We start from the raw sequence: 25,063 nt of genomic DNA on the forward strand, positions 1-25,063 counted from the left end.
TAAGGGTCTTGCGGCCGCCGGTAGCCCCCCAACCCCTTTTTGATGCCTGATTCCACTTTCTCTACAGTGACAGAAGTACGAGTATAGACCGGGCTGGCAAAGTAGCCCGAAGTAGGAAAGAGGAAGGAAGCTCGGGGCAGCAACAGCTCACCCAGGGTGCATGCTTGCGGCTCCTCAGACGCTGGGTCCCGGGAGACTAAGTGGCTCCGCGGCGCTGGCTCATCGGGACTCCGTTGATGCTCGGCAGCTGCTTTCTTACTCAGGACAGAATAAGAGGGCTAAGTGGCTCAGTTTAGAAAAAAACAGTTAGCTTCCCGATAAGAAGTGCCCCAAAGGGAAAAACACTCGGTGGTGCCCGCTACAACTTGCCGCACTAAGGAGATAGTTCCATGCGCCAGGAGAGGAAGGAATGGAGGGGAACGGGGCGTGGCCGTGTGCTGTCAATCATCCCCCCTACCTTGGGCAGCCGGTTGTCTCTCACATTCAGGCATCTCTACATACAACAGTTCCAGTTGTCTTCATAGCTTCATGCACAGGCCTCTAGAAACCAATATACTAAGACTCAAGCAACTAGGCATTATATCTTCCATAAACCACTGATAATTTACACATGAATAGAATTAGGCATACTATTCCTATATCCACAGGCCCAAAAGTGCTCATGCACACAGGCCAAAATGCATGCAATACTCATTCTAATTAATTGCACACTAAGCACTTGGGAAGAGAAGGGGGAATCTCTGGAGCTGTAAATCTACTTACTCTAAACTCAGCAGAACCTTAGAATGAATGGGCCCGCGTGAAACAGATCCAAAAGACTCTATAAAGTGGTTAAACCTAGGGAATAAGATAACTGAAATATTCTGAAGAATTCTTCAGCAAATTCTTCCTGAAAGACTCCAAGGAAGGAGTCCACAAATGTATTTTTGGGGGCTTTTTGGCACTTAAAAAATAATCTATCAGGATTTCCAAAGTAATGTTTAAGTCTACTTTATTTGGGAGATATCAGTTCAACTGCCATCAACTCTGTATACATATTTCCCATTAGGAAAATGCACTAAAATGATTTAATTCCTTGCCATATATCCTTCTGAAACAAAGAGCAATACCTTTTGTTAGGAGGTAAATATTAATTATGTAATTCAATGTAGTTAAATAAAACGATGTGACTGTATTAGGACAACATTCAACCATATAATAATTCCTAACACATACAATGTTTCCAAATTTTGTGTACATATCACACATATCAACTATTCACACACACTTAAATATGTTCATTTTCTTCATTTATAACTCTATATTTCCAATATTTTTACACTTTCTACTTGTATACAGAACTTTGTTCTGCGAGCACTTGAATGGCAAAGACACCCAGCAGCCCAGAAGGCTGCGACCAAAATTCGTTTCTAATGATTAACAATAAAAAGCACAGTCTTTCTGAGATCCATCCGCTAAAAAAAATAGTCCCAGCTCAGGTCTATTTGTAATTGGCTTTGATGCTCATACCAATGAGTGGAACTGGGCAGGGAAGAGCAGTGCCAACGGAAGGTGCAAATGAACGAATAGGAAAGCTTCCCGGTTGAACTCACGGTGTTCAGTCTAGTGGTCTAGAAGTTTCCCTCCCCCAAATAACTGAGCGTCACTCCCTCGCAGGTTGCTGGTGGAGTCTAAAACTGTGGCGGAGTGATACTTAAATTCCCTGGTGCTGGCGGGGAGGGGGCGGTGCGGGAGGGGGACTAGAGGGCGGAAAGTAGATCTGTGGGACTTGAGTGAGGAAAAAGTTTGCAAGTCTGGACAGAAGGGAAAAGTGCTCCCGAGAGACCGGCTTTAGGGAGGGGAGGGGGGAGGGAGGAATAGCTCCTCTTCTTTTTCTTTCTTTCTTTCTTTTATTTTCTATTTCTTTCCCCTCTCTCTACTTGAAAAGCTTCTTTCTCTTCACCCAAGCCGACCTACACAATTGGGACACCCTCGCTGTCCCTCTCCTGTTCTAGCTCTCTCCCAATAAATCCTCAAGATTATGTCAGTTGGCCCGAGCCAGCCGGGGATTTTGTGCGGGTGCTGAAGAAATTGCGGGAGCCGGAGAAGAATGAAACTGCGTGGAGTCACCCTGGCTGCCGGCTTGTCCTTACTGGCCCTGAGTCTTTGGGGGCAGCCCGCAGAGGCTGCGGTAAGTCCTCCCCCGCCCCATCACCGCACTCTCAGGCTTAAGTCACTTTTTGTCCCTTTACCTTCTTTTCTCCTTCGCCTTGTCTAGGGAATTCCAATTTGCTTTCACTTGTTTAGGAAGAAACATCTTATTTACGACTCTGGTAACTCAAGCCTTCTGAAGTCCAAGGGAGAGTTTTAAGTGTTTAAAAATAGGGTTACTTGCTTCCCAGCAGCTAGCGCTTCTGGGGCAAGAGCAGAGGCAGGGTGGGAGACGATTATTAATGGATCACTAGGCTCTGGTGGGTATTTAAAACTTTTCCTCCCCTCCTCCGCCTTAGGGTGTTTTCCAGCCTGCAGGCTAACCTTTTCACTACTTGTACCCAGCCCACGCACTCTTTTTTTTTTAAACTTTGCCTATAGTTTAATATTTTGGACATTCTAAAATCCAGCTTCCATCAAAGTAGTAGGCGACCCCATAGAAGTTCGTCCCCTTTCCACTTTCCTTAAGCAACATGAAGCACTGGTCAGTAAAAGCCAATGACCTGCTTTCCCCTATTGACATCCTTGCTATACAAATGCTAAGGTATCATACCAAGCCAAGTGAGGTAAAGACAGTTGGCCTCAGGCTTCAGGTCTTCTGAGTGTTTTTTTGTTTTTTTTTTTTTTTTAAGTGATGGGTTTTTGTTTGTTTCCTTTTTTTTTTTTTAATTCACAAAGACAGCTGAACAAATTGAGAATTTGCTCATCACCTATTTAAAGGAAATAATTCTTGTTTTTTTTTTTTTTCCAAACACAATGAGCTTTTCTGAGTTAAAAGGAGAGTAGGGGAGGATGTATATGTGAAATGACAGAGCAAAAAGATCCACTGGGTTTTAGGAATTTAGAATTAATACCTAAATATTTCTCCAGAAGGGTATCTGGGTAGTCCCACCCACTATCATTCTGGTGATGAGAGGTAGATGCAAATGAATGAATGAGTTTGTCATAGAAAATGTTCTCCTGCCTGTATCTATCATCCCTAATTTCACTTAACCTCCAAAGAATAAGTGTGTGACAAATTATTTAAATGTTTTATTTGAGTGATCATAATGGGTGGTTTTAAAAACACTTTAATATGAGATCATGGCTTAGGCCTTCACATGGTTGAGTGACTATCAATTCTGCAGTTGCTATGTTATAGCTTATCTAAGTCCTTTTAAGTTAGCTGTCTAGCTTCCCTACAGCACTCAGCATGCCTCAGACCACATTGCCCTCTTTCTGTTCTTCAGAAAGTGTGTACTCAAGGTATGAAAACTTACTTTCATATTACTGTGAGCACAATACAATTATGATGGCAAATATGCTGAAAAATCATACCTATCAAATATTTTAAATTATGCATGATATAATTTTCCTCCATCAAAGTAAATAAATAATTTGAAATTGCTTTTTTGATGCAGAACATCATTAATGGGGTAAGGTGTAGCCAGTCAAGAGAACTGTAGACTGTTGTTGAAACTACAGTTGTGCTATTAAAAATAGTTCATTTTGAAAACATCTTGGTATCTGCTGCTTATGGCATTTGTCCCTGGGGGCAAAGATTTTGTGGATATTTCATTAAATATTTGTCTCTTTTTTTATGTCGGCATTGCTTATATCTTGTGCACCAGATACCAATTACACAGGTATGTATAGCAACCCTACACATCAATTTATATTAAAAATGATGTTTCTTTTTATGATTGACAAAATATGGGGGGAAGCTTGTTTTCTTGTATTCTTTAAGTAGTGTACATGAAGAAATTACAGTTCTTTTCCTTTTTCCTCCTCTGTGATTTTTAAAGGTCATTTTGCATTCCATTTTCTTATTATTAGAATATTATACCTTCGTTAAGTTAGAGATTTGATTTTCATGCTTCACACATTGATATCCTAGTTGGATGAAAGTTTTAATTATTTCAAAAATATGAATGGTATCTGCTCTCCATAGTAGTGCTAACGATATTGGTGACCTTCTTCAGAGAGAAACTGGATGGTACTGGGCTAGTTGTTGACTGAAGTAGTCTAGTATTTAGGTCCTTATATCAGGAAGAATATTGCTACTTACATTGCTTTATTGTTTCATAGTTAAGTGATTTCTTTATTTTAATGTCATACCAAGATGGTGGGATATCACAATATATAGATTTTCTCAAACAGTGTTCATTAGGTGGCATAAAGTAATTGAAAGGAGAGCAACAAGAGAAAAAGGGAGGTTTAGATTGAAATGGGAATATCAGTTTTGGCCTTTTTTATTGATGCATTATAATTTTATGTAATAATGGGATTCATCATGCTATATCCATATATGCATAGAACATAATCAGACTCATTTCATTGCCTAATACCTTCTCTTTCCCTCCCCTCCTTCCTTCCCCTGATCTACTTGTTTTACTTTACTAATCTCCCCTCTCTTCTTCTTATTATTATTGTTCTTCTTGTTGTTGTTGTTTTAATTATTGTAGAAAACAGCATATTTTTATAAGATAATCATACTTGTATAGACTGACTCAGTAGGATATATATACTTAAATTTATGGATATGGATATATGTACAATGTAAAATTACACTACTTTTACTATCCAAATGTTATTAAGTTGGTTTTTGTGCAGTAAAGTGGGTAGATTTCTATAATTTAAATATATTATGTGCCTTGTAACCAGTGGCAAGTATTCATCAAGGACAGGATTGTGGTTTGTAGCCATGAAATAATTTTTCCTCTATGAGGTACATTACTTCATAGAAACAGTTCGTCATCATTGTCTTCATTATCATTATAGTTTACATTTTTGAGTGTTTATTATATCCTAGGCACTTTGCTAGTTAGATAATAGACATTGTCATAATTAATCGTGTATATGTGTGGTGGGTGGTGCTGGGGATCAAATCCTGGGCTTCATGCATGATGAACACTTGTCTTCATAACAGACTTATTAGGTAAATACAATTATTGCAGATGAGGAAAATACAAATCATAGAGGATAAATAATTTGCCAAAAATCACAGATAGTAAGTTGTAGAGCTGGAAAATTTAAATTTGGACAATTTGACTCAGATTGTTTGCCATTAACAACTCTTATACTGCTTCCTTTGTATGTAGTCAATAGAGATTTAGTGAGTATTCAGAGTATTTGGACTTCTGCTACTTTTTTTTGGAGCGGTGACACAGAAGGTACAATAGAAATGATGGCAGAGATTGCATCTCTTCCTGCTGATGTTAGAAGAAGTAGCATAGCATGATGGTAGATGGAGCTTTGGACTTAACAAGATCAGAGTTTGATCTCTAAATTCATATTTATGAAGAGTGAGGTAAGTTAAATGTAGTTTAAAAGCAATTGCTATTACAGGTTGTCTGATTTTATGTAATCACAATATATAAAAAATAGATTCATAAAACACCTATAACTTATGGTAGATAATTGATTTTAAAGAAAAAAATTATCTTATGATTCTTTAATTAGTCAATTTCCACAGTAATTTTAAATATGCTGAACTTTTCAGGAATGTCTACTGTGAAAAAACAGTGTATATGTGGTTGGTGGCACATTTCTGTTTAAAATATTTAATTCAGTTTTATTGTTGTTACCAGTTTACTTACCCCATCATGTCCAATTATATTCATTTACCTACCTATGTGTCTTTAGTCTTATGCATCTGTTTATATATGTGTATGTCCTGTGACTGTGAAAGAGTGTGTACATTTTTTCCTATTTTGTTTATTTGACTGAATGATGTCTGTAAAAAAAATTATTTCTCATCATACTTTTGCCCACAGTTTTAGCATCTAGTAATGTTTTGACCTGAATAATTATTACAGTGACAAATGATGATTTTAATTTTCAAAAAAATATATTAATTAATCAATTGAATTCTAATATAATGGAATGTTTCCTTTTCCACTATTATTGGTATCTTTTTTTCAGTATTAGGGATTGAACCCAGAAATATTATCTCTGAGCTACATTGCTAGCCTTTTCTTTTTTAATGAGAGATATATAGTTATACATACATAGTAGTTGGGTTCATCCTGAGAAAATTATGCGTGCATGGACCTTAATTTCAGTTTATGATCCCCCTTTTCCCTCCCCCTTTTCCTCCCTTCCTCCTTCTCCCTCCTCTACTGTAGTAGACTTCCTTTAGTGCCTCTGTTTATATTTGATTGATTCTTTTTACTTATACATAAAGGTGAAATTCCCTTTGGTATATTCATATTATACATGCACATAACATTATTTAAGAATTAATTCTGCATTGCCTCCCATTACCCATCCCTCCACTCTCTCTAGATCTCCTCATTCTATGTTACTGATCTTCCCTGTATCTTTATAATATCCTATCCTTTCCTCCCCCTTTCTTTTATTTTATTCTAGCTTCCACATGTGAGTTTCTGAGTTTGGCTTATTTTATTTAGCATGATGTTCTTCATTTCCATCCATTTATCAACAAATGCCATAATTACATTCTTCTTAATGGCTGAGTAGAACTCCAATATGTATATGTACACATTAATCCATTCATCAATTGACAGGCATCTGGGTTGATTCCATAATTTAGCTATTGTGAATTGTGCTGCTATAAATATTGAGGTGAATGTTTTGTATAGTATGCTGATTTTAGTTACTTTGGGAAAGTACCAAAGAGTGGGATAACTGGGTCATATGGCAGTTTCATCCCTAGTTTTTTTGAGGAATCTTCATACTGCTTTTCAGAGTGGATGTACTAGTCTGCAGTCCCATCAACAATGTACAAGTGTACCTTTCTCCCCCACATTCTCACCAGTATTTATTGTTTTTTTTTTATTATTGATCATTGTCAATCTGACTGGAGTAAGATGAAATATTAGTGTAGTTTTGATTTGCATTTTCCTGAATGCTAGAGTTGTTGAACATTTTTTCATATATTTATTGGCCATTTGTGTTTCTTTTAAGAAGTTGCTGTTTAGTTCTTTTGCTCATCTATTGAATGGGTTATTTGGTTGCTTTTCGTGTAATTTTTTGATTTTTAAATCTTCTGGATATTAATACCCAATCAGAGGAATACTCAGCCCATTTTTTAAAAGTTATTTTGAGACAGGGTCTCCTTTAGTTGCCCAAGTGGATTCTGAACTTGCTATCATCCTGCCTTGGCCTCCCCAGTGGCTGAGGTTATAGGAGTGCTCCACCCCTATAACCCAGCTCCAATATTATTGTTTTAATTTGTGTATTTATATATTTAAATAGTCATTTATTTACTTATAGAACTATAGACTTAATAAATGTTGTATTGTATGGGTTATAATGAATTATGCTCCTAGTACAATTTTTTAATCTGTTGCCAAAATTACTACAGATTTGGCCAACAGGCATCCCTTCACATTGGCTTCTAAGTCTGTTCAACATGTTTCTATCATTTGTTGAGCATTCCCTTACTTTCCAGCACTACAAAATGTTCTAGGCTCATTTCTACTTTCCTTGCTTTAATCCTGGAATAAGCCATTTCTCCAGGGAGCTCTGATACTTTTTATTAAAGAATGGTATTTAGAAACCAAGATCTGAGTGCTTGTCATGCTCATTGCCACTGTGATGTCATTGCTTCTCATCCTCAGCAGACAAAACTATAAAATATATGTATATATACATAAACACATATGTACTTTTATATCAATTTCTTAGAATGTCTATTGTGTACGTGCGTGCATGCCTGTGTGTGTGTGTATGTATATGTATTTCTCTCTCTCTCTCTCATAATGGTGTGTCTGATTCCAGTCCAAGAGCACTAAATAGATATATCTTTGATGTAGTGGGATCTCACAATTTTTTGTAACTCTCAGACATATTTAGTGGAATTTGCAAAGATCTTACTCAGAGGTTTTAACTTGGCCTATAGAGTCAGACCTAGAATCTGACTAGTAGATGTTTGACTTTTAGTACAATAGTAACTTCTGGGCCTTTATTTTCTCATTGGCAAAAGAGAGACAGCAGAACTTATCTCACAGATCATTTTGAGGATAAAGTGAGAAAAGTTATGTAACACACTCAAAATAATGTTTCATTGTTGTTTTTCAAACTATTTATTAACTTGTCCTTTCTCTTGTTTGGGGGGTTTGTCGGGGATGGAACTCAGCTTTGCACTAGGTAAGCACATCCTTATCACTGAACTTCATTCTCAGTCCCTTGACTTGCCATTTCCTGCTTCAATTCTCTATCTGATTTTCAAGGCCTATTGTGATTTCTCCCTTCATCAAACCTTTTTTTTTTTTTCATTACATTTTACAATATACTCCCTCCATTCTAGCCTAGTTGAGTTTTCCTACAATCTTTTGAGTACTGCATACATATTTGTTCTCCATCTTGATTCGAATCCTGTGGATCAAAGACTTTGCTCAATTCTAGCATAATGTTTACATTTTTTCAACACATATTTGTTTAACAAACCCTAAGTACTCAAGATTTTGAAAAATTTTTAGTTGTAGATGGACACAGTACATTTATTTATTTATTTTTATGTGATGCTGAGGATCAAACCCAGTCCCTCATACATGTTAGGCAAGTGCTATAACACTGAGCCACAACCCCAGCCCCAGTACTCAAGAATTTATTTACATTTTTCTATTTATACCCTCATGGAATTATATTTTTTACAAAATTATTTTGTGTTACACACTATTAATAAAGATAAGTAAGACAGGGTCTCTGACTTCATGAAGTGTACATGCTAGTAAGAATAGATAAAAAGTCCTGTGAAACTTTCCTTGCTATCATATTAATTGCTGATTGTACCATTCTTTGAACATATGAAATATTTAGCCTCTCTTAGTTTAGTATTAGATTTTACATACTTTTATTTCATGGGATTTAATCTGTTTTTTTTTCTATTCATTTATATACTCTTTGGAGGGAATAAGTATATATTTGTTCATTCATTTAACCAACTTACATGTTGATTTTGTCTGAAGAAAAGTAATAAATATACACTCAATATTGGGATATTGGAAAATTCTGTAATGTGCAAAGAAGAAAATAAAAACCTGTTTATAGGTTCTATAGCCCAGAAAGAGCTTCTTTTATTGTTGTGATGATTTTCCTTTCTATGTATCTATTTTAAATTAAATTGATTAAAATTTAAAATAATTTAGAATCATACTATATACAATTTTTTATTTCAATGTTTTTACTTATGAAACATTTCCCCATTATTAAAATTTTTGTTTTTTAATATTTATTTTTTATTTGTACACAATGCATTTATTTTGTTTATTTACTTCTATGTGGTGCTGAGGATTGAACCCGGGGCCTCTCACATGCTAGACGAGTGCTCTACCACTGAGCCACAACCCCAGCCCCAAAATTCTTGATTTTAAACTATTATTTTTTAATATTTATTTTTGTAGTTGTAGTTGAACACAATAACTATTTATTTATATGTGGTGCTGAGGATTGAACCCAGGACCTTGCACTGCGAGGCAAGCGCTCTACCGCTGAGCCATAACCCCAGCCCCTAAACCATTATTTTTAAACAATTATTGTCCTGTATACACCCGATACAGTATTTGCCTATTCACTTTAGTAGGATATATTTTAAAAATTCAAGATTTTTAGCTATTTTAGTAAGTGCCACTGTGGACATTTATTTTATATGTGTGTGTGTGTATAAAATACATATATATATATATATATATATATATATACACATTATACATACATACACATATATGTATACACACATATATTTAGTTGTAGGTGGACACAATACCTTTATTTTGTTTTTATGAGGTGCTGAGGATTGAACTCAGTGCCTCACACATACTAAGTGAGCGTTCTAGCACTGAGCCACAACCTGAACCTGCTATGGACATTTTTTATTCTATATTTTTAACTTTTTACTTATCACCACTGCCTCCTTCTTGGGAAATTACTGGGTTAAAGGCTATATTTAGTCTTTGATACTAGCAATAGACTCTGACATTTAGAAAGTCTATTATCAGCCTGGCACATTGCCACACATCCATAATCCCAGCTACTTTGGAGGCTGAAGCAGGAGGATTACAAGTTTGAGGGAAGCCTGGGCAGCTTAGAGAGACCCTGTCTTGAAAATAAAACTAAAAAGAGCTGAGAATATAACTCAGTGGTAGAGTGATAGCCTAGCATGCATAAAGCCCTGGGTTAAATTCCTGATACCGCGCGCGCGCGCGCGGGCGCGCACGCGCGCGCGCACACACACACACACACACACACACACACACACAAGCCTGTATCAACAGATAAATTATGATTGCCTTTTATAGTGGTTGCTGTTACACCTGTTAGTACTATTTTCACTTTTTTGAGTACTTTTTAATTTAAATAAAATTTATTTTTTAACTGATACATAAAAATTCTACATTTTTTTTTTTTTAAAGAGAGAGTGAGAGAGGGAGAGAGAGAGAATTTTAATGTTTATTTTTTTTAGTTATTGGCGGACACAACATCTTTGTTTGTATGTGGTGCTGAGGATCGAACCCCGGGCGGCACGCATGGCAGGCGAGCACACTACCGCTTGAGCCACATCCCCAGCCCCAAAATTCTACATCTTGACAGGGTAACGTGTGCACTGTGTTACCCTGTTAAAGTTAAACATGTATTTGAAAACAGGTTAAATGTGTATTTGTGCCCTCAAAGATTTATCATTTCTTTATGGTGCAAACTTTCAAAATGACCTCTTCTAGCTTTTTTGGGGGGAGGGTGGGGGAGGTACCAGGTATTGAACTCTGGGGCACTCAACCACTGATCCACATCCCCAGCCCTATTTTGTATTTTATTTAAAGACAAAGTCTCACTGAGTTGTTTAGTGCCTTGCCATTGCTGAGGCTGGCTTGAACTCCCAAGCCTCAGGGCACTTCTAGCTTTTTGAAATGTAAAATACACGATTGTTATGTATATTAACCCTAGTCTGCAATAGCATACCAGAACTTCTTACTCTTATCTAACTGTAACTTAGTACCCATTGATCAACCTCTTCCCAGGTTCTGGTAACCACCATTATACTCTCAACATCTAAAAGATCAATTTTTATAGTTCCACCTATGAGCCAGGACGTGTAGTACTTGCCTTTCTGTCCCAGGCTTATTTTACTTAACCTAATAAACTCCATCATTGTTGTCACAAATGACAGGATCTCATCCTTTTTATGGATGGATAGTATTCTGTCATTTATATGTACTGCATTTGCTTTATCCATTCATCAGTTGATAGACACTTAGTTTTTTCCCCCTATTTCTTGACTATTGTGAATAACACTGTAAGAAAATAGGAGTATAGATGCCTCGTTTACCTACTGATTTCATTTCCTTGACATGTATACTGAGGAATGAGATCACTGGATCATGTAGTAGTTTTATTTTTAATTTTTCAAGCAACAATCATACATTTTTCTATAATAGTTATATTAATTTACACTCCCATCAGTGGTGTTCAAGCTTTCCATTTTTTCCATTTTCTTCCAGCAATTATTATCTGTAATCTTTCTAGAAATAGCCATTCTTACTGGGTAATATCTCATTGTGGATTTGATTTGTATTTTCCTGATGCTAATTAATTATTGCATATTTTTATGTACCTGTTGGCCATTTGTATGTCTTCTTTTGAGAAATGTCTGTGTAGATGCATGCCCAGTTGTATTGGGTTATTTGTTTTTATGCTCTTGAGTTTTTGGAATTCATTAAATATTCTGGACATTAACCCCTTGCCAAATGTATTATTTGCATAAATAATGTCTTCTCCCATTCTGTAGGTTGCCTCTTTACACAGTTGTTTGGTTCCTTTGATGTGCAGGAGCTTTTTGGCTTAAGTAACCCTATTCCTTTTGCTTTTATTTTCTGTGCTTTGTGGGTTTTGTTCGTAAAATCCTTGCCCACTATTTCCACTTTTACATACAAGGAATTTGAGGCTCATGGAGATTAAATAATTTGCTAAGGTCATACAGTTAATAAGTGATTGGGCCAGGATTTGAAACAGTGCAGTGTAGCTCTGGAACCTGCTGATGTGATTTTTTTCCTCAGTCCCTAATTCATACATGGTGGAAGTTAGAAAGATAAAGGTATGTGGAAATGTTGAATAATTCCCACTGTTCTTTCTATAACTCCATCTAACTGTTGACTTGGTTGGCCCCATCCATTAATAATTCTTTACTGTTATTGCCTAGGCCATTTATCCTTAAGGGCCTACATTTTAATTTTTTGAAGTATGCATCTCCTTACTTTTTCCCTCTGGACAAAAGGTAGAGCCTTCCCATCTTGAATGCCTCTTCCTCTTAACTCTTCCTAGCTTAGCAAAGGTATGGCATACTCTCAATCCATTGACATTCTCTCTCTTCCAGGAGAATTTTGTGAATACATCTAGAATGTAAGCCCCTTCTGCCTAACATCCTCATCTCCTTCACCAGACCTTGCACTGTAAGTCTATCAGGCTTACACTTAAATGACTGTGCCTTGACTTAGTTTTGTCCCTTGCTTTCGTTTCATCCTTAGTGGTATTCTAGAAACTTCGTTCATTGTTAATCTGTTCTCCCCACTTTGGAGTGATAATAACCCAGCCTGCATCTTCTTTTTAGAAAATCAAACTTGTAAGTACATGTGGAACAAGAGGTTCCCCATGCTTTTTGGCATTCTTCCCACTTTACCTTCTCCCTGCAATTCCTCAGTACTTAAATGGCTTTATTGCCTACTTGCCAGCCTTGTTGCTTGTGCAATTCAAATGTACTCCTCTGTAAAATCCCAAACTGTTATGCATTCTGGCTTTTCCAGGTGGCATTTGAATAGCTGAACTTTAAGCTTCTGAATGATAAGAGATCTGCTCTTGCCAAATTAATTTCCAGAATGGTTTTTACCAGTTATACTCCTATCACTATTGTATAAGAGAGCCTGTGTGACAGTTTTAATAATTTTTTTCCTATGTTCTACAGTGACTATGGAATTGCCGCTCAATTGATTGCCAGTTGGTTGTCTGATTTGGTCTTATCCTCTAATGATTTTCTTTTAAAATGTAATCATTCCATCATCTCATCCTCTTCTGACAATAGCAACCATGGAACAGAAGTCACTTTTGAAAATATATTCTTGCTGATTAACATTATAAATGAACTACCCAGACACATGGCCAAGGCTTTATTATAAAGATTTATTTTTAATAGCAGTAATTCTTGAGGTTGTATAGAGAGGCATCTTTAGTGTTATATCTGATGCATAGGCTCCTATCATTTTAACCAACCAGATTCTCATTTTATGCATCAGTGCCTGAGTAAATACCTTCATAATCTGTCCAGGTCCAACTGTCCTTATTCCTTTAGGGGCTTCTGCTGGCCTTTAACCAAAAGGGTAGTCTGTGATGGCACTTGCTATTCTTTTGAACCTTGAATCCCATGTTATTTGCTAATTATAGACAACAAAAATAAAATTCTATGAATGAAATAAGCTTTTGCTAAACTTAATTTTAACTTGTTCTTTTTAAATCTAAATCTAAACATTGGGTTTATTTATTAACTTATAGAAAGACTAAATCACCATTCATAAATAAATGCTAATCTGGTTAATTATGTTTTTGACAGTGAGTAATAAAATAGGACTCTAAGAAATTCTATTAAGACATTTATATCATGATGTAATTCAATCATATAGCCCTCTTTATATAGGAACTGGCTGGTTTGCTTCCAGAATTTCATGTAGTTTGTATAGCATAGAGTACTGAAGAAGATCTGAAAGTTTGAAGGGAAAAGTACTCTTAAGAGTGGGACACTACAGAAAAAATTATTGTAGTCTGTATTTATAAGCTCTTCCATGCCCTGCTAAAGGAGAGGAGGTCCTTTTCTGTCCATAATCTCATAATGTATCAATTGATACAGTGAAATGTTTTTGTATGTGGAACAAAGGCATAATCATGCCTCTTTATATATGGTAGAGTACTTTCCATTGCAAGTGGTAGAAAACATGAATTCAGTTATCTTAAACAATAAAGAAAAATTTAACTCCCATAATAGTAAGTTTGGAGGTAAATTGTTTCCAGGATTAATTCAGCCAAATAATGACACCATTAAAGATGTAGGATTTTTCTATTTTTCTGCTATGCATATTATACCTATTAATTTGTAACAAGATTAGTACCCCTGGTACTCATAAGATGGCTGCCATGGTTCACATCCAGACACCATAATGTCTAGTAGAAACATATGAATTCTTCATGTATATCCCTTTGTATCAGGCATGTAATGTCTATAAAAAATCTCACCTCTCCATTCTATATACCATTGGTTTGTGTTATATGTGTGTGATTACACTAGTACATTTGGCAAATGGAGTAGGATCATGAAGGTAGATTTAGACCAGTAACTTACACAACCACTCCCCGCTAAAGCAATTGCTACCTAGAAAAGTTACAGGATGGGAAAATCTGAATAAAAAGTAAGGATTTTTTTTTTCAGGAAGGAAGCCACAATTCTTGTTTCATAATAAAATAATATATTTGTAAGAGATTGGTATTTGTTAAAATATCAAATAATTATTTAGATAGGGAAATTAATGTTTTGTAGAGTCATGCAAATGAAAGATCTTGATTATATAACTGTAGTCATTCTAGAGTTGGAGGGACATTGGGTCTGGGGAATTATAAACAAGAGTAATTTATTTCTCATAGTTCTGGAGGCTGGGAAACTGAAGATTAAGGCAGATTTAGTGTACGGTGATGACTTGACCTGCTTTCTGGTTCATAGAAGGTACCTTCTTGCTGTGTCCTGAACAGGGCACTAATTCCATTCATGAAGAGTCTGCCCCATGACCTAGTCATCTCCCAAAGGAGGCATCTACTAAGATCATTACCTTGGAAATTAGGTTTTCAACCTGTAAATTTGAGGTGGGGACAAACACTTAAACCATAGAAAATATGGAGACCATTTTACCTTTTTCTATTGTTTTCACATTTGCAGATGGTGGGTAGAACTACTGGTAAAGTGTATCAAATTGTCCTAGTAATTATGTTCTTCATAAAAACATATATATATATGTGTGTGTGTGTGTGTGTCTGTGTGTGTGTGTGTGTGTTGTAGAGGGACACAATACTGTTATTTTTATATGGTGCTGAGTATCAAATCCAGTGCCTTCCACATGCAAGTTGAACATTCTACCACTGAGCCACAACCTCAGTCCTATATTCTTCATACTCTTGGCAGGGAAAATCCAATTTTACCTAACAGTGTCTTCATTGTAGCATTGATTTTTATTAAATCTTGAACCTCGAGTGCACATCTTTTTAACATAGTGTATGACAAAATGTAATGTATATATGAAGCAATTGAATAATCTGAAGTAGGTGATTGTTTCTAGCAAAAGCACTTGAGCAACTGAGTTGTAGGCGGAACTGATTATTACTTGGAACACATTTTTCCTTGAAATGAACAACTAAGACAGACTAGGGTTATTTAGACTTCAATATGTTACAGGCAGTTTCTCAAAACTGAGCAAAGTGATCCTATTATTTTAAGGAAAACTACTCTTGATATTTGTTATTAATGAAAAGTTTGAGGTTTTCAAAAGTAAGAATTAGAATTTTGGAAAAATCATCTGCCACTGTTAAGTGTGACAGCTTTCCAAATATTAGAATTTTCTAATGAGATTGATAATATGTTACTGTATGTGATTTTTTGTATGGACAATTATTTTCATTTTGGAAGATATATTTTTCATAAATATATATTGGCATGCATTATGTCACTTTAAAATAAATAAATGTTTTAAATATTAGGATTTTTTGAATCTAGGGGCTTACACATGTTAGGCAAGAGCTCTACCATAGTGCTACACTCCAAGGCCCCAGTTTTCATTTTTATATGGCATATATTGATAGATATTACTGATATAAACAAATGTTTTTGGGTTCTTCAGTTTGTAAACCACTGCTCTACAGAGATGAACTCCATCATTTTACAGGAAAGTATAGTGACTGATGAAAGATGTAGTTAGTTATATGTAGAGGCAGGGATGGAAGCTGTCATCTCAGAATCTTACTCTCATCCCTTCTTCAGTATACCACATTGGTCTAGGGATTGTTGAGCTGGCAATATGATTTTGTGATTTTATTCATTTTCGTAGATGCATAAAATACCAAACAGAAAATGGAAGTACCAGATTGTACTCATTTTTTTTTCTCTTCTTCATTCAAATTGCAAAGTCAGTTTTTTGTTCTGGTGCTTGGCATTGAAAGAATCATTCTTGCTTTACCAACCATAGCAGAGTCAGGCATAGTGTCACACACGTGTAATACCAGCTCATTGGAAAACTGAGGCAGGAGGATCATAAGTTTGAGGCTGGCCTTAGCAATTTAGTGAAATCCTTTCTCAAAAAAAATATTAAATAGGGGGTCAGGGAGGTGGATCAGTAGTTGATCACTTGGCTGGCAGATCCTGGGTCCAATTACCAGCATTACAAAATATAAATAAGTAAGTAAATAAATAAACAAATAAATAGGACTGGGACTCTATCTCAGTTGTAGAGTACACAATCCCCTTTGTATACACACAAAAAATACAATACATAGCAGAGATGATACTGATAAAGGCAGTAAGGCAATGAGCTAACAGTTTTTTTGGTACTAAAGTAGAATATCTGTGAAACCAGAGCTCTTGTTTCACATATTTTTGTATTCGCCACAGTGTACAGACTTTCCTTGTATATAATTGGCTCTTAGTTGTTAGTTGTTGAATAAATGTTGAATTTGGGGAAAAAGTAGTTTTATTGGGAGAACACTAAGAGTCAAGACCTGGAATAAATGGATTAAATTGTAGGAACTCTTGACAACAAGAATTTTCTAATATGCTATTTAATAACAGGAGTATTCCATTGCTGAAACTGTTCAAATAGAGGGTAGGTACTACTTTGTTAAAAATACTCATGGAGTCTTTTTCAATTTTAAGAATCTATTGTTCTGATTGTTAGAAGGCAAATTCTTGCTGAGTTCAAATCTGCCTTTGTAATTTTAAAGAACTTTGAGGTATAATTGGCATACAATACAGTACATGTATTTATATTGTACACTTTTTGTTGTGACATGTATACACCTGTGAAACCAACACTACATTCAAGAAAATGGAACATATAAATAACCCCAAAAGTTTTTTATGCCTCTTTTTTAAAAAATATTTTTTTTTAGTTGTGGTTGGACACATATCTTTATTTATTTTTATGTGATGCCGAGGATCGAACCAGCATCTCGCAGGTGCTAGGTGAGTGCTCTACCACTGAGCCACAACCCCAGCCCCTTTTATGCCTCTTTTTTAATCCCTTCCTTCTTATTCCTATATCTTATCCCCAAGTAACAACTGATCAACTTTCTGTATATTAGTTTAATAGACCACATTATATTGATGGGAATTTGGATTGTTCCCAGTTTATCTTTATTAAAGTAAAGCTGCTATGAACATTTTTTTGCATTTAACTGTATTTTATTTAGGTATAATTTACATAAAGTGATATGTACTGATCTTAGTTGAACAGCTTAATCATTTTTTAAGGTATATACACTTAGTTAACCAACAACCAGGTCAACATATATAATCTTTCCATTACCCTAGGAAACTCCTTCATGCCCCTTTTCTTTCAGTACCTTTTGTGTCTTGGGTAAAAAATTATAATCCCTAAGGTTATAAAAATTGAATTTTCCTTCTAAAATATAATTTCAGATTTACATTTTCTTACTTATAGAAGTAACCAGTTGTTCTAGTACTGTGTACTGAAAAGAATAATTCCTTTTTTCATTGAATGACCTTGCTTGGCTTTATTGAAAATCAGTTGAATGTTTATGTTTAGGTCAAAGTCAGAACTCTACTGTTTTATATTGATCTGTTTGTATATTTTTATGCCAGTACCACACTATCTTATTACATTGGCATTATGATGAGTTTTAAAATCGTTCAGTATAAGTCCTTTAAATTTATTCTTCTTCAAGATTCTCTTAGCTATTTTATAGTCTTTTTCTTCCATATAAATTTTAGATTCATTTTGTTAATTCCTACTGAAAAAATTTTTGAGATTTTGGTAGGGTTTGCAACATTTTATAGATAAATTTAGGATCAAATGAAATTGTAAAATTATCGATTTTTTTGAAAATGAATACTGCATACCCCACTATTAATTTAGATATTCTTTAATTACTCTCATCATAGAGGCCATGCATATAATATGTAAATTTCTTCCTGTGCATATGATTATTTCCATTTTAAATGCTATCATTTTTAAAAACATTATTTTCAGTTTCTCATTGCTAAGCTGTAGACAAGTCATTCATTTTTATATTGATCTTTTAATCCTAAGATATTAATAATTACTTTATGGTATGATTTACATAATGTTAAATTCATTATTTTAATAATGAATTAAATTCACCCATTTTATGCAAAGTTCTGTGATTTTTGTCAATTGCATACATATAACTGTAGTCTCTAATCAAGATATAGAACAACATTGCTAAATTTATTCATTAGTTCTAGTATTTACATCAGTGACTTTGGATTTTCTGTGTACACAATTATATCATGCAAATAAAGAGTTAGACTTCTTTATTTTCAATTCCTGTGTCTTCTTGTACTGCGTATCTTATTGCACTAGCTAGAACTTCCACTACAAATATGATAGAAGTAGTAAAGTATGAAATAATTTTTTGCTCTCTGTCTTTTGGAGGAAGGTATTCAATATTTCATGTATGTCATCTGTAGGTTTTCTATAGTTATACTTAATATATTGAAGAGGTGTTTTTCCTTTCCTCTCTGCTGAAAATTTTAGAAAAGTAGTGGTTGTAAAATTTCATCAAAATGATTTGGATCTGTTTAAATAGTTATATTATCAGGAGTTTAGCTGAGCTGCTCGGTATCTGAATAGTTGATGAAAATAATAAGCCAAAATGAAAGTAACTGTCAAGTTTTTAATCGCTTACTGTGATTTTATAAGCAAGAGGCTAAACTGGAAAAGTGCTGAGGTCTTTACTTCCCAACCAGTTATATTTTCTCCCATGATAAGGTGTATCATTGCAGGCTTGTGGGGCAGGGCCATCTAACTGACAAGGGAGCCCTGGACAAAAGGCTTTTACAGTTTTGCGGACCCAAGGTCTTGAGGAGGGAGAGGGAAAATATTAGTAGTGAAAAAGTACATAGTACTGAGTCAAAATGGAAAAAAAAAGTGTCTTCAAGGATTTTCTCTACTTCTTTTGCTGTGAAATTTGGAGACAAATCTTTGTGTAGTCATATACTTAGTTTCTCTTGGGTAAATATTAAGGAATGAGATTGCTGGGTTGTCTTTAGTGTATTTTTAAATTTACAAGAAACTGCCAAATTTTTTTTCCATGTACATTCCTCCAGTGTACAAAAGTAATAATTGTTTTTAATTGTCCCCTCCATTTGCTATTATAATTCATTATGATTTTAGCCATTTTGATATGTGGATACTACTGCTGTCTCATTATAGTTTTCTTATAGTACCCTTTTAATTTATTTTCAATAAAATTCCCTGTCTTCAGTTTACTGAGTTTTGATAAAACCATACAACTTTGTAACCACTACCATAATCGAGATTCAGAAGAGTTCCATCACCTTAAAATATTTTCTCATGCTACCACTTATAATTACCCCTTCACCTACCCACAATTCCTCACAACCACTCAAAATATTTTCTGTTCTTATAATTTTACTTATTTCATAAATGTTATATAGATTGAATTGTATGTAGCCTTTTGACTACCTTTTAAGTGTTAGCACTGTACATTTGAGCTTCATTCATATTGTGTACATCAATATGCCATTCTTTTTAAAATTTGTTTTCTTAAAATTGAGTGGTAAAAGTTCTTTGTACATTCTAGATATAATATCTTTGTCTAATACACACATGTCATGTGGAATGTTATTCCATTTGGTGGCTTTACTTTTCCTTTTTTGTTAAAATTTTTTTGTAGTTGTAGATGGACAGAATGCCATCTGTGGTGCTAAGGATCGAACCCAGTGCCTGACGCATGCTAGGCAAGTGCCTTGCCACTGAGCTACTGTCCCAGCCCCCTCCTTTTCATTTTTTATATTGGAATTTTCAGGGAATAAAAGTTTAATTTTGACAAGGTCGAGTTTATCATTACTTATGGTTAGGATTTTCTGTCTTTTGTAAGAAACATCTGACTGCCCCAAGTGACCAAGATTTTCTATTAGTATTTGCATTTAAATTTTTTTATAATTTTAGATTTTGATCCATTTATTTTATGTATGATGTTTGGTGAAGATAATAATTCAATTTTCCTCATGTGTTTAACTAGCTCCAACACCATTCTCTGTTTTTCCCCTGTTGAATTATCTTGTTACTTTTGTAGAAAAGCAACTGACCAATTACATGTGGATCTTTTTCTTTTTGTATTCTAATCTGTTTTACCCATTTGTATGTTTTTTCTTTTGCTGATAATACACTGTCTTCATTACCATATTTTGATAATAATAAAGATCGAAATCAGTGCAAGTTTTCCAAATTTGTTCTTTTTCTTCAATTTTTTCAGCTTTCCTTTTTTGCATTTCTATGTAAATTTTTACAGTCATTTAATATTTCAGCAATAATTTATACTTTTTATTATGTATATTTTATGTATAATTTATTAAAATTAACTTCTAAGTATTCATATATTTGAATGTTATCATGGCAGCTTAATTCATTTTCCATTTTTAATTGTTAGTATGTATAAATACAATCAATTACTTTCTATTTACCTATTTACTGTGATTTGCTAAATTATTTCTAATAGATCTTTTATGGATTTTTTTATCTATCTACATGGTTATGTCTTCTGCAAATCAAGATAGATTTACTTTTTTTGGTACCAGGGATTGAATTCAGGGGTACTTAACCTCTGAGCCACATCCCCAAAACTTTTTATGTTTTCTTTTGAGACAAGGTCTTGCCAAGTTGCTTTGGGCCTTGTTAAGTTGCTTAGGCTAAATTTGAACTGGAGATCCTCTTCCCTCAGCCTCCCCAGCCACTGGGACTGCAGACATGTACCGCTGTTCCTGACTGTATATTAACATTTTGACATAATTCAAGTTAATATAGTTTCGGGAAACCTTCCTAAAATATGAAGCATTTACTTAAGCTTTAGTATCACTTTTGAGTAGTTTTCCAAACTGGCTATTAAACAAATCAATTTGCCCAGCCTCTAAGTCCATGTTTTTCCTTTACTTTGTCTCAAAATAGAAAGGTCAATTCCTTTTACATTGTGATATTTTAAATTAAGCTGTTCATTTTCCTCAAATATAGGTATGTTTATTAAAGGTTTCTATTGTTTTGAAAACTTTATTTCCCCTGATTGTGGGTTACCCCCTAAAGACACTTGATATATTTTATAAGAAGGGAAATAATGGCTCCTTTTTCTTCCTGTTCATATAGTCAGGTGAGTTCTTGGGTTTTTAATTTTTAAAAAAATATTTTTACTTTGGAGTGTGTACACTCAATTTATAAGAATTGGTTAATAGTGAATAAATTCACTCTTAGCACTAACCTTTCTGAATTCTATTTGCTTGCTTATCTTTTATAGCCTATTTCGGTATTCCATTTTTCTCTACCTTTGCAGTAAAGACTTCTTTTTGTTATAGCACAAGTTCATTAGACCTTATCATAACCTTCATGTCTTCATTTATATATACTGTATAATGGAAAAAACCTCAGAATAATGTTGTAAAATAACAAGTGAGATCAAACTGAACAAGGTCACCTTTTTGAAAGGCTGAAAAAAAGTTTCATCTTCAGGGGCTAGAATTTGTTTTCCTTACTAATTTTGACTGCCACTTTTGAATTTGTAGATTGAAAACATTTATAATAAAGACATGGGCTTATAAATTATCTGTATGCTAGTAGATTTTCATACCCATATTCTAATGTTTACTCTGTTATACATGGATTCAGACATCTTCACTCTTCACATATTTACATTGTTAAAATTTGAAGTTGGTAATATGCTGACAAACAAAGGTGGGTTCACAATTGGGTCTTTCTGATATCTGAGAGGTATTTTAAACATTGTGTTACTCAAGGTTTGTTTACTAACCATTTTGGAAAGATTGAAATTTTTGAATGAAAAAAAAGGGATTAAATTATTAAAGTTTATAATCTTTTTCTTAGTTTGCTTTATATCTACTTTTTCATCTGTAGTCTTCATAGAACTTAAAATATTTTGTCAATAATTTTGAGGTGTTTAAACATTAATAGAATGGGAAAGTGTTATAGGAGACAGAAGTAGACATAGGTCCTTAGGAAATCACAGTTAATGAAAATATATGCTCACAGGACCATTAACTTGGTTGCTTTTGGGTAGAGTACTCTGATGCCTAAAATTTCATGTCCTTTCTTTACCATTGCCTTAAAAATGCAGCAGCAGAAATGGGGGTATATCTCAGTGGTGAGCATAAGTAAATTCGAGGCCCTGTTACCAAAGGGGAGAAAAAACACAACAGCAGGCTAAACTTTTTTAACATAGGACTTCTGTATGATAAATGATTATTTAAAATTAAAGGGAGAGAGTAGATTTAGAAGATGATATATACTAAAATAAAATACTGTTAGCAAGATTTTGGGTCATTTTTCTTCCTTTTTATGCATTTTTCAGTTATCTACAGTAATGATCATTATTTTTAATATACAAATGTTTTAAATTTTAAATAACAGTATTATTTAGATATTATTTCAACATTTTTTTAAAAAAAAATTAAGCCTTGCCGGGCACACTGACACACACCTGTAATCCTAGCTGCTCAGGAGGCTGAGGCAGGAGGATTGCGAGTTCAAAGCCAGTCTCAGCAAAAGCAAGGCACTAAGCAACTCAGTGAAACCTTGTCTCTAAATAAAATACAAAAAGGGCTGTGGATGTAATTCAATGGCTGAATGCTCCTGAATTCAATCCCCAGGACCCCCCAAAATAAAAAAATAAATAAAAATTTAAGCAAGTGTGTGTATTGCCAAAACAGTGTTGATTTTCTCATTCTGTCTGGAAGAGGCATAGTTGAATGCAGTTGGCAGAAACAAGAGTGGCATCCCGTTAGACATGTAGTGCTCATGATCTTTGGATTCTGTACATCTCTTCATCCTTCCGTTGTCAAATAGTCAGAGTATAGTGTGGGAGGGTCATTCAGCTTCTCCACATTATTGTCTTTCTCTCTTCTATCATAGCAAATCATTGGGAAAAGCAGGACTTGGGTGTTAGGTTAGACTTTATTAATGAAGTAGATCGTGCTCAGAGTCTATCCTAGAAACCAAAGAATGAGTAACTGAAAAGGTGTTCTGCTTTAGTATTTGGGTGTTATGAAGTAGGTACAAATTCCTTTCTTTTCATGGCTCTCCAAACCCCCTGCAGTAGTTGGCTCTATAGTTATTATGGCAAAGTAGTTTAATAGTTTAGTTTGAGCATGGGCATTGGCATCAGGTAGATTTAAATTATGACTTTGCACCCACTTATTAGATTAATAGTGTAGCCTAAAGTGTTTTAATGCCTGGCATAATTTTTTATTCAATAAATGATACTTGTGACTTTCTACAAGCTCTGTAGAATCCTTTTCAAATGTAATTTAGTTCATCTTAGGTCTAGTTATTTGTATTCTTTCCTGATCACTTTTCTTCATCTCGTCCATTTTACCATAGAGGGGAAAGATGTCATCAAAATATTTGTTTAGTTTATTTCTAGAGAGAATTGCTAAACATTTTGTGCATTGTATGCATATATCAGTATTTGATATATTAGAAAACAGATATAATCATAGAATAGTGGTATCTCATTAGAAAATATAATGGTCCCAAAAGAGGGACAGAAAAATAGGGAAGTGGGAGTAGTTAAAAAACAAAGTGAGAACTAATATATAAACAAGAAAGCAAGTTTATCTGCAGTTAGAGGGAAGAACTGTTAAAACTACTTTGCCCACTTTGATTTCCTGGGAAGCTTCATAAGATTTTAAATTATTAAATTGTTTTAGTTGAATTAAATATTTAGATAATCACAGTATAGACAAGTAAATCTGTATGCATATGTGTTAAATATATACAGGTTTGTTATACCTTAACTAATTTAAAGTTTCCTTCCCACCCGAAGGAAATTTAAATAAATACTTTGAATATTTCAGTAAATACAGCATGCCATTTAGCAAATTTAAGGGAACAAGTGAATAACTTAGCTATTCCAACAATGTTTTGCCTCCGCATTCCTTGGCGCAAACAAGGACCTCAAGGAAGCGTCCCTCTTGGGAGTTGCCTGGGGAGATCTTACTGAAAATGTCCAGGTCTCAATTCAGATTCCTCTCCCTTCTATTTTTTTAAGAAGTAGCTTTATTGAGGTATAGTTTGCATACAATAAAATGCACCAATTTTGTGTACAGTTTAATGCATTTTGACAAATGTGTACACCACAACAATTACTGTATTGAACAGTTTCCTCACTCCAAAATGTTCCCTAGAGTCTCCTAGCAAACCTTACAAGACCTTTGATCATGATCTGCTATCTGTCCCTATGAACATTTGTGTACAAGTTACTTTGTACATACAATTTTCATTTCTATTGGGTGAATTCAGAGGAATACAATTGCTAGGCAATATAAAAATATAATATATTCAATCTTAAAACAAAGTGCAGAAATATTTGCCAAAGTAATTGCATTATTTTACATTTCTACCAACAGTGTGTATGATCCCTCCCACACTGTTTTTTTTGCGGGGGGGGGGGGGGGGCTACTGTTTGAACCCAGGGACTTGAATATGCTAATCATGCTCTGCCACTAAAACTATACTCCTAGCCCCAGGGTATTTTTAATTATGGCCATCCTAGTAGATATGAAGTAACTATCATGTTTTAATTTTCATTTTCCTGATGTTTAGCATATTTAGGGAGTTAGTGGCCA

At 34.5% G+C, this 25,063-nt stretch overlaps 1 protein-coding gene across 2 annotated transcripts in view; it reads left to right on the top strand.

The window, feature by feature from the left end:
* The first annotated feature begins 2,089 nt into the window (after nt 1-2,089).
* Col4a5 (collagen type IV alpha 5 chain) overlaps nt 2,090-25,063 on the top strand; it is a 216,853-nt gene continuing 193,879 nt past the window's right edge. For both annotated transcript variants that reach the window (XM_077106377.1, XM_077106376.1), the window contains exon 1: nt 2,090-2,170. In XM_077106377.1, coding sequence (XP_076962492.1) covers nt 2,090-2,170 — 81 coding nt within the window. The remainder of the gene's footprint in view (nt 2,171-25,063) is intronic.

The sequence above is a fragment of the Callospermophilus lateralis genome, chromosome X (assembly GCF_048772815.1).
Source record: "Callospermophilus lateralis isolate mCalLat2 chromosome X, mCalLat2.hap1, whole genome shotgun sequence".
Classification (NCBI taxonomy): domain Eukaryota; kingdom Metazoa; phylum Chordata; class Mammalia; order Rodentia; family Sciuridae; genus Callospermophilus; species Callospermophilus lateralis.